The sequence below is a fragment of the Camelina sativa genome, chromosome 17, assembly GCF_000633955.1.
Source record: "Camelina sativa cultivar DH55 chromosome 17, Cs, whole genome shotgun sequence".
Lineage (NCBI taxonomy): Eukaryota > Viridiplantae > Streptophyta > Magnoliopsida > Brassicales > Brassicaceae > Camelina > Camelina sativa.
In genome coordinates this window covers 16,073,866-16,083,828 of record NC_025701.1, presented here as the reverse complement: position 1 = coordinate 16,083,828, position 9,963 = coordinate 16,073,866, and the positions used below count along the sequence as shown (strand labels likewise).

The 9,963-nt window shown below is 37.4% G+C and overlaps 1 protein-coding gene across 2 annotated transcripts in view; it reads right to left on the bottom strand.

Moving 5' to 3' along the window:
• Positions 1 to 9,963, bottom strand: part of LOC104757391 (ABC transporter C family member 1) — a 15,028-nt gene that overhangs the window by 4,456 nt on the left and 609 nt on the right. Inside the window, exons 2-20 of one of the 2 annotated variants that reach the window (XM_010480129.2) lie at positions 9,036 to 9,462; positions 8,765 to 8,943; positions 8,620 to 8,659; positions 7,597 to 7,753; positions 6,073 to 6,187; positions 4,932 to 5,012; positions 4,618 to 4,642; positions 4,383 to 4,439; positions 4,100 to 4,165; positions 3,913 to 3,987; positions 3,643 to 3,750; positions 3,141 to 3,275; positions 2,885 to 2,991; positions 2,696 to 2,789; positions 2,176 to 2,343; positions 1,868 to 2,008; positions 1,564 to 1,764; positions 1,386 to 1,484; positions 346 to 498 (exon numbers count right to left, since the gene is read on the bottom strand). In XM_010480129.2, the coding sequence (XP_010478431.1) occupies positions 346 to 498; positions 1,386 to 1,484; positions 1,564 to 1,764; positions 1,868 to 2,008; positions 2,176 to 2,343; positions 2,696 to 2,789; positions 2,885 to 2,991; positions 3,141 to 3,275; positions 3,643 to 3,750; positions 3,913 to 3,987; positions 4,100 to 4,165; positions 4,383 to 4,439; positions 4,618 to 4,642; positions 4,932 to 5,012; positions 6,073 to 6,187; positions 7,597 to 7,753; positions 8,620 to 8,659; positions 8,765 to 8,943; positions 9,036 to 9,365 (2,331 nt within the window). In that variant the 5' untranslated portion in view covers positions 9,366 to 9,462. Of the gene's footprint in view, positions 1 to 5; positions 198 to 345; positions 499 to 1,385; positions 1,485 to 1,563; positions 1,765 to 1,867; positions 2,009 to 2,175; positions 2,344 to 2,695; positions 2,790 to 2,884; positions 2,992 to 3,140; positions 3,276 to 3,642; positions 3,751 to 3,912; positions 3,988 to 4,099; positions 4,166 to 4,382; positions 4,440 to 4,617; positions 4,643 to 4,931; positions 5,013 to 5,097; positions 5,213 to 5,650; positions 5,825 to 6,072; positions 6,188 to 7,596; positions 7,754 to 8,619; positions 8,660 to 8,764; positions 8,944 to 9,035; positions 9,463 to 9,963 lie in introns of those variants that run through there. The other variant, XM_019239079.1, reaches the window with a different exon arrangement.

The window sequence follows — 9,963 nt, the reverse complement described above, 5'->3', positions numbered from 1 at the left end:
TCAACCTTCCCTGCATTTTCCATTAACCTCTGGAACAATGGGCCACTATTGCATAATTCTTCATATGTTCCTTCCTCTTTTATTGTTCCCTCATGGACAAGTAAAATTTTATCCACTTGTGATAGGAAGTGGAGCTGGTTTGTAACAAGTACTCTCGTTTTCTGTCCTAGTTCTCTTTTTATGCATTTTTCAAAAACCTATACATAACAGCCAGTTCTAAATATCAGGTGGCAAACAATAAGAATATTCATGCAGATTGGAAACAAACGTTATAGAATTCAAGATTTGCAAGATTTAAAGATAACAAAGTATTGTTCTATCTGAAAGAGTCTTTGGCTAGTTTACCTGCTGACCAACATGCGCATCAAGGGCACTCAATGGGTCATCTAAGATGCACACATCGGAATTTGAGTAAACGGCCCTAGCCATAGAAACCCTCTGCTTTTGTCCCCCACTGATGTTAACACCTCTTTCTCCAATTTCCGTGAGATCACCACCCTATCAATCAAAAGAAAGAATAGGAAATAAACTTAGATACCTGAGAACTAGAAAAGAGAAGTCCATGCTATCAATGGATCTGATGCAGTTGTCAATTTTTTTCGATTTACATCGCACCAACAAATGTTAAATTTCGTTTCACCTAAGGAAATTTTTGATGCACGTGGCAAAGGAATTCTGCACAAAACTTACGGGAAGTAACTCAAGGTCATGCGTCAGTGCTGTCACATCAATCACCCTTTCATATTTTTCTTGGTCAAAAGGAGCCCCAAACAATATATTATCACGTACCTACGGATGTAACTTACAATCATCAGCTCAAAATCACTTGAGATAATACACTAGTAAAACCAACAATATATGAACTTACTGTTGCGTTAAAGATCCATGAAACTTGTGGAACATAAGCGACTGATCCTCTAAGAGTAACTGTAGCATCAGATCTTGCAGGAAGTTCCCCAAGCATAGCAGATATTAGGGAGGTTTTTCCTTCTCCTGTACTGCCAACTACCGCAACTAGGCTGCCAAGAGGTATGTCCAAGTTGATGTTCGACAAGGTTGGCCTATCCGCCTGCATATGTATACTTCTAGCTCACTTTTTGTACTTCAATGACAATATGTAATAACGAAAACTAGAAGACGTAAGAACATGGGGTAAAATAGACAAAGAAGACCTTTGGATCCCAGGAGAAGTATCCATTTCTTATTGAGATAGCTGGCTGTCCAGGTACAATGGGAGGATTCGGTAAGAGAACTCTCTCTTCCGTCGATAGTACCTCCTCCAAACGGTTCAAGGATACATTAGCATTTACCATCTACAAAAGTAAAACTTGGTCAGCATCTGCAAAANTGATGCACGTGGCAAAGGAATTCTGCACAAAACTTACGGGAAGTAACTCAAGGTCATGCGTCAGTGCTGTCACATCAATCACCCTTTCATATTTTTCTTGGTCAAAAGGAGCCCCAAACAATATATTATCACGTACCTACGGATGTAACTTACAATCATCAGCTCAAAATCACTTGAGATAATACACTAGTAAAACCAACAATATATGAACTTACTGTTGCGTTAAAGATCCATGAAACTTGTGGAACATAAGCGACTGATCCTCTAAGAGTAACTGTAGCATCAGATCTTGCAGGAAGTTCCCCAAGCATAGCAGATATTAGGGAGGTTTTTCCTTCTCCTGTACTGCCAACTACCGCAACTAGGCTGCCAAGAGGTATGTCCAAGTTGATGTTCGACAAGGTTGGCCTATCCGCCTGCATATGTATACTTCTAGCTCACTTTTTGTACTTCAATGACAATATGTAATAACGAAAACTAGAAGACGTAAGAACATGGGGTAAAATAGACAAAGAAGACCTTTGGATCCCAGGAGAAGTATCCATTTCTTATTGAGATAGCTGGCTGTCCAGGTACAATGGGAGGATTCGGTAAGAGAACTCTCTCTTCAGTCGATAGTACCTCCTCCAAACGGTTCAAGGATACATTAGCATTTACCATCTACACAAGTAAAACTTGGTCAGCATCTGCAAAACAAAATTATGACAATGACTGGTCTAGAAAAAGAGCTAGAGGTTAAATATAAAAAGAACAATTAGAAGCAATCATTACTACTGATGCCACACTATTCATACTGGACATGAATACATGGTTCAAAGGAAAATCACCTGAGTTATAATGTTCGGAAGCATAAATAAAGGAAAACGAAGCACAGAGAATAGAGAAAGTGACGTAAACGCTCTTGCAGGTGTCAGATCTCCTCCAAGCAATGAGAACACACCAAATGAAACAACAGTCACGAAGACAGGAATGCTGTTTAGTATGAACATATTGAACTGCAGCACAAATAGAAGACCAAAAATGAGTCAGAAACTAACATGAAAAGAGGAAATCGAAATACATATAATGCAATATATGTTATAGAATGCTGCTACACATGGCCGATACAACTAAAACAATGTTCACTGAACTAGAAAAGTACACAAAATGCCAACACATCTTGATTCTTGATGGATACCACTCTCAAAATGGTCAAAGGCATTTAACTAGACGAGCAGCTTGGATTTGTCTTTATATACAACCATACTGTTACGAGAACGACCAGTATATGACCAAGACAACTATTGCACACTATGCATACAGTCTATAGAAGCAATTAATATAATAGTCACTGCACTAAAGCCTTACCGCTGACAGGAGTTGTGCTTTTCGGAACCAAGATAACTCATCATCACGTACAGTTTGAACCTTGGACTGAAAACTGTTTTCCCAAGCATAACACCTACATTATATGGGTTTAGTGAGTTAAAACATTGCCTCAAACATCCAACTATGCAAAAAAGAAACATCAGGTCCCAGTCTTCTAAAGTATCGTACTTTACTGTATCCATTGCGGCTAAAACCTCATTCATTAGGCCAATTCTCTTGTCAGTACGCTGCAACCCTTCTTTTGTTAACTTCTGTGTTTTGCTTATAATAACAGTCTGGATCAAAAAAAACAAGAAAATGAATCATAGTCGTTGATCTGAAAAAGAATTGAAGTGATGAGGAGAGAAGCAGAGAAAATTAAGAAACAAATGAGAAATAAGCACTCAAAATCAAAGATCATGAGGAATTATAAAGATATAAGAACCTGAATAGGGAACATCAGAACAAGAAACAATGCACCGATGATGGAGGCAACACCCAATTGTTGGTAGAGGAGAACTAGCGCTACAATTATACGGAATGGCGCTGACCACATGGTATGAAGTGATTGGCAGATTTGCTGTAACAAACAGGAGAAAATTTAGAAATAAGACCAGCTATCAGCTAGGTAAACACTTAGATTTCAAGCCGAAGCTTTGATAAAAGCATTATCCAAAGGTAACTTTTTGACTACATATCAAGCAATATTAAAGGTTTATTGGCTAACAAAGGAAAATCCAACTCCTACAACCGCATTAAAAGAACTCTTAGATTCCTTGAATCTTATAATTAGCTTTCAGAATCAGTCAATAACTTACAGGAAGAGGATTATCTTGGTAAACTGCATTTGAGACTCATATTTTGAGGTATATACACAACTATGAAGTAAAACTTAATACTGAAAAACAGACAAAGCCAAGAAAGGAAAAGGCAACAAAGACATATACCTGCAGCGACTCAGCATCAGTTGTCATTAAGTTTGTTATTTTTCCTGTTTGAAACTTCTTACGGCCCTCATTAGTTAGCCTCAATGACTTCCGGAACACAGCAGCAATCTATTAAGGGAGGAAGTCATCAGCATAAATTAGCAATCTAAAAGCATCTGTTATAGTTTTCAACAAACAAATCAGTACAGGTTTTGAATGAAAACATGAGAAGCATAGCAACAACAGAAGAAACTAAGTAGCAAAGATAATTGATGTGAAACTTCATCTTACCAGTGCAGATCTTAGCCGGTAACCAACACGCATCACATTTTGGAAATATTGAGCTTCACATAGAACCCCCAATACCTGAAATTGTCAAAATCAACATCAAAGACTTGCATAGATATATCCTTTGATGTCCATGCAAGAGATAAAAAAAAGGAAGCGGAGAAAATGTAATTTGTTGCAAATTACATACCACTCCAACAAAGATTGAGATTGCATAGATGTAACCTATCCACGCTGGTTCATTAAGTTGCATTGACTGCAGAAAGTTTTAAGACCACATTAAGAGATATCGTAATATCCAAAGGATGATAGGATTGTGAATCTACCAAGAACGTTTAAACACTAATGTTAGCCAGTAAAATTATGAATCCATCTGAGCGATCCATGTGAATGGCCAAATTACATAGCATTTTGTTAAATAGGTTCAAACACAATGTGAACTGGGGAAAAAAGAAAAGGGCAAAGGAACAAACCTTTAGAAGCTCATTCAGTAGAAGAGGGCCCACGAATTGTGAACAGTCATTCCCAATCTATGATACAATGTAGATTAAAAAGGTCAAAACACTTAATTAACCAGTTACAAAACACATCATTTAGGAAATATAAGACCTCCGAAGCCATCAATATTATTACATAGACAAAGAAAAAGATTGTTACGGAATAATGTAAATAAATAAATAAAAACACAAGAAAGAGAAACAAACGTACCTTCCAGAACCCACCCCACCAAAACCTACAAAATGCAGAAACAGGTTTCCGTAAGACAAACAGTTCATAAGGATGAGAAATATTTAGCATATTACGACCAGAAAAGTAACACATTGATTATCCTAGTTGACATGCATTAAACCATACTTAATCTCACAGCGATAAAAGGTTTATCAGTTTCTAGTTGTTCATAATGCATTAACAATTACAACCAAATGCTTCCCTATATAGCTACATATCATGACGAAGCCCAAACAATCAATTCATATTTCAAAGATACGAGAACACATGACTGCAAAGATGTTTCTCTTTACCTTCCCCCAAGGCTGCTATTCAGTGCTCTCAAGAGCCACGGTTTGGGCTTTTCTAATTCCTTATCCCAGGACATCTGGAAGCTAAAAAAGGAGATAAAATTATATCACGCAACCATGCCAGTCATAGACAGTATTATAGCAAATATGATTTATAAAACAAAAATACCTCCTCATGAGAGTTTCAGTTTTATCCCAAGTGTCCAGATGCCATACATCCTTCTCCGTGAGAGGCCGTTTCGATCCCAGAGTCATCAACGGATTCAACCATGAGAAGAAGATTCCTATGGGATAAAAATATAATGGTAAGGTACATAATAGTCAAAGCTCAACAGATATTGAAGAATCTACTATACAAAATGTTGCGGCTTAGTCAAAGTGATGACCCCTAAGCAAAAACTTCGGTCTCACAATCACATTCCAGTTTTCCTAAGTTCATTTCTATAGAGAACGGAAGCAGAAGTTAAAAAGAAACTGAAAATACTATAGACAACTCGCTGTGTAAATGTGAAAACACTTATAATGACCGGTTACCAACTATTAGCACTCCATTAGAAATTTATAGATTCAGGGAAATATTTAAGCTCAGAAGAAATTCCAACTTAGATAGGTAGTAAGTGAAAAAGAGATCAGAGATACTGTGGTGATTCTCACAATAAAATAGAAATGCATATAGATAACTAAATTCAAACGGTGGGAATGAGAAATGTAGAGTGACATACTGTCAAATAAATTTGCATGCCGCTCAGGACATATATTTTCTCCTCCAGGAAGCTCTTCATACTCAGAATCCTCCGAGTTTTCAGTCGCCACTGGTGTGTAACCAGGGTGGGGATCCAAATTAGGGAAATACACAAACAAGAGAATTCCAAATGCAACCTGGATTCAAAAGCCACCCTCAACGTCATTATCAAAAGACAGATGTATCATCTATAGCCTGATTTAGACACAGCAGATGGTACCGAGCAGTTTAGAGAATGCAANCCAAGGCTGCTATTCAGTGCTCTCAAGAGCCACGGTTTGGGCTTTTCTAATTCCTTATCCCAGGACATCTGGAAGCTAAAAAAGGAGATAAAATTATATCACGCAACCATGCCAGTCATAGACAGTATTATAGCAAATATGATTTATAAAACAAAAATACCTCCTCATGAGAGTTTCAGTTTTATCCCAAGTGTCCAGATGCCATACATCCTTCTCCGTGAGAGGCCGTTTCGATCCCAGAGTCATCAACGGATTCAACCATGAGAAGAAGATTCCTATGGGATAAAAATATAATGGTAAGGTACATAATAGTCAAAGCTCAACAGATATTGAAGAATCTACTATACAAAATGTTGCGGCTTAGTCAAAGTGATGACCCCTAAGCAAAAACTTCGGTCTCACAATCACATTCCAGTTTTCCTAAGTTCATTTCTATAGAGAACGGAAGCAGAAGTTAAAAAGAAACTGAAAATACTATAGACAACTCGCTGTGTAAATGTGAAAACACTTATAATGACCGGTTACCAACTATTAGCACTCCATTAGAAATTTATAGATTCAGGGAAATATTTAAGCTCAGAAGAAATTCCAACTTAGATAGGTAGTAAGTGAAAAAGAGATCAGAGATACTGTGGTGATTCTCACAATAAAATAGAAATGCATATAGATAACTAAATTCAAACGGTGGGAATGAGAAATGTAGAGTGACATACTGTCAAATAAATTTGCATGCCGCTCAGGACATATATTTTCTCCTCCAGGAAGCTCTTCATACTCAGAATCCTCCGAGTTTTCAGTCGCCACTGGTGTGTAACCAGGGTGGGGATCCAAATTAGGGAAATACACAAACAAGAGAATTCCAAATGCAACCTGGATTCAAAAGCCACCCTCAACGTCATTATCAAAAGACAGATGTATCATCTATAGCCTGATTTAGACACAGCAGATGGTACCGAGCAGTTTAGAGAATGCAAAAAAAAAGAGTCTAAATGTGCAAACCTGAACTGCCACCTCGCTTATGTAAAGATACAGTTTAAAACTGCAAAAAAAAAAAAAAAAAACATGACATATACAGTATAAGGCCATCCTGCAGACCAAATGCAACGACTTTCCATAAACCACATAGATTGCAAAATTAACCAACCTGCTATAGTACTCCTTGACTGAAAGAACAAGATTTAACAGNCCGTGAGAGGCCGTTTCGATCCCAGAGTCATCAACGGATTCAACCATGAGAAGAAGATTCCTATGGGATAAAAATATAATGGTAAGGTACATAATAGTCAAAGCTCAACAGATATTGAAGAATCTACTATACAAAATGTTGCGGCTTAGTCAAAGTGATGACCCCTAAGCAAAAACTTCGGTCTCACAATCACATTCCAGTTTTCCTAAGTTCATTTCTATAGAGAACGGAAGCAGAAGTTAAAAAGAAACTGAAAATACTATAGACAACTCGCTGTGTAAATGTGAAAACACTTATAGTGACCGGTTACCAACTATTAGCACTCCATTAGAAATTTATAGATTCAGGGAAATATTTAAGCTCAGAAGAAATTCCAACTTAGATAGGTAGTAAGTGAAAAAGAGATCAGAGATACTGTGGTGATTCTCACAATAAAATAGAAATGCATATAGATAACTAAATTCAAACGGTGGGAATGAGAAATGTAGAGTGACATACTGTCAAATAAATTTGCATGCCGCTCAGGACATATATTTTCTCCTCCAGGAAGCTCTTCATACTCAGAATCCTCCGAATTTTCAGTCGCCACTGGTGTATAACCAGGGTGGGGATCCAAATTAGGGAAATACACAAACAAGAGAATTCCAAATGCAACCTGGATCCAAAAGCCACCCTCAAGGTCATTATCAAAAGACAGCTGTATCATCTATAGCCTGATTTAGACACAGCAGATGGTACCGAGCAGTTAAGAGAATGCAAAAAAAAAAGAGTCTAAATGTGCAAACCTGAACTGCCACCTCGCTTATGTAAAGATACAGTTTAAAACTGCAAAAAAAAAAAAAAAAAACATGACATATACAGTATAAGGCCATCCTGCAGACCAAATGCAACGACTTTCCATAAACCACATAGATTGCAAAATTAACCAACCTGCTATAGTACTCCTTGACTGAAAGAACAAGATTTAACAGCACCATGTCTCCCACAAGAGCGTAAATGACAGCAAATCTGACATACCAACGGAGTTCATGGATATACGTTTTAGTTTCCACAACAGTCATAACCAATGCAGAACCCCAAGCGAAAGCTTCAAGGACCAACATGAACGTCTGGCAAAGAAAGCACAAAACAACAGCATCTTTCAGATAAAACGTACAGAGCAACAACAACAACAAAAAGCAAATGAAGTAATTACACGAACCTCATACGTAGGGAAACCAGCTCCATCCAAATCCAAGACAGAGATCCTCATAACCAATCGNGACATATATTTTCTCCTCCAGGAAGCTCTTCATACTCAGAATCCTCCGAGTTTTCAGTCGCCACTGGTGTGTAACCAGGGTGGGGATCCAAATTAGGGAAATACACAAACAAGAGAATTCCAAATGCAACCTGGATTCAAAAGCCACCCTCAACGTCATTATCAAAAGACAGATGTATCATCTATAGCCTGATTTAGACACAGCAGATGGTACCGAGCAGTTTAGAGAATGCAAAAAAAAAGAGTCTAAATGTGCAAACCTGAACTGCCACCTCGCTTATGTAAAGATACAGTTTAAAACTGCAAAAAAAAAAAAAAAAAACATGACATATACAGTATAAGGCCATCCTGCAGACCAAATGCAACGACTTTCCATAAACCACATAGATTGCAAAATTAACCAACCTGCTATAGTACTCCTTGACTGAAAGAACAAGATTTAACAGCACCATGTCTCCCACAAGAGCGTAAATGACAGCAAATCTGACATACCAACGGAGTTCATGGATATACGTTTTAGTTTCCACAACAGTCATAACCAATGCAGAACCCCAAGCGAAAGCTTCAAGGACCAACATGAACGTCTGGCAAAGAAAGCACAAAACAACAGCATCTTTCAGATAAAACGTACAGAGCAACAACAACAACAAAAAGCAAATGAAGTAATTACACGAACCTCATACGTAGGGAAACCAGCTCCATCCAAATCCAAGACAGAGATCCTCATAACCAATCGAAACAAAGGCTCACCAGTACCATAAGCAGCCAAAAGAGCAAGAAAATAGTTATACCAATTCGACCTCAAGCAGAACTTGACAACTTTGTGATCCTTGGAAGTAAGCCATAAGCGATAAAGACAAAGAATCAAGAGAACAAGATGAGAGATGCCAAGCACAAAAGAGTCAATAGCACAAGGAGTGTATCCACCAAATGCATAATCCACTGTTTTTGTCCACACACCATTCAGCACCGGCTTACAATACCAATCCAACGGCTCAAACCCCATCTTCTTCTTCCTCAATACAAAATTAAAATCCCTCTGCTTTCAAAGTTTATTATCCTCTCAAACACTACACATCACAAGTAACTAACAATCCTCCAATCTGCAATTATTNTAAAAAAAAAAAAAAAAAAAAAGACATCAATGAGTTTGTGGTTATGAACTCAATGAATACAAATGGGGAGAATAAGTTGGGAAAAAAAGATATTTGCCATATAAGTGGAGATATTAAAAAAAAAAAACTTTAATAATCACAAAAAGGAAGAACAGAGACAAGCACCACGCAAAAAGTAAGCAGTTTTAAGCATAGATTCTCATAAAACTCTGGAGAAAGAAAAAAAAAAAGTCATAAAAAAGAAGATGATAACATCCAAGTTTCTATCCCCAGAAAAAAAAAAACAAAATCTACAAAAAGTCAGATGGTTCTATTCATGAACAGTATTAAGAAGAAATCACGTAATCGATTCGTTTTAAGATTCATTGTTACAGACTTCTCCCCATGTTTATCAATCGATTAAACGCAAAGCAAAATGGAGAAAAAACGAAAACCTCGAGAGTGCAATCTCGCCGCCGGAGATTTGGAAAAAAAAAAAAAAAAAAAAAA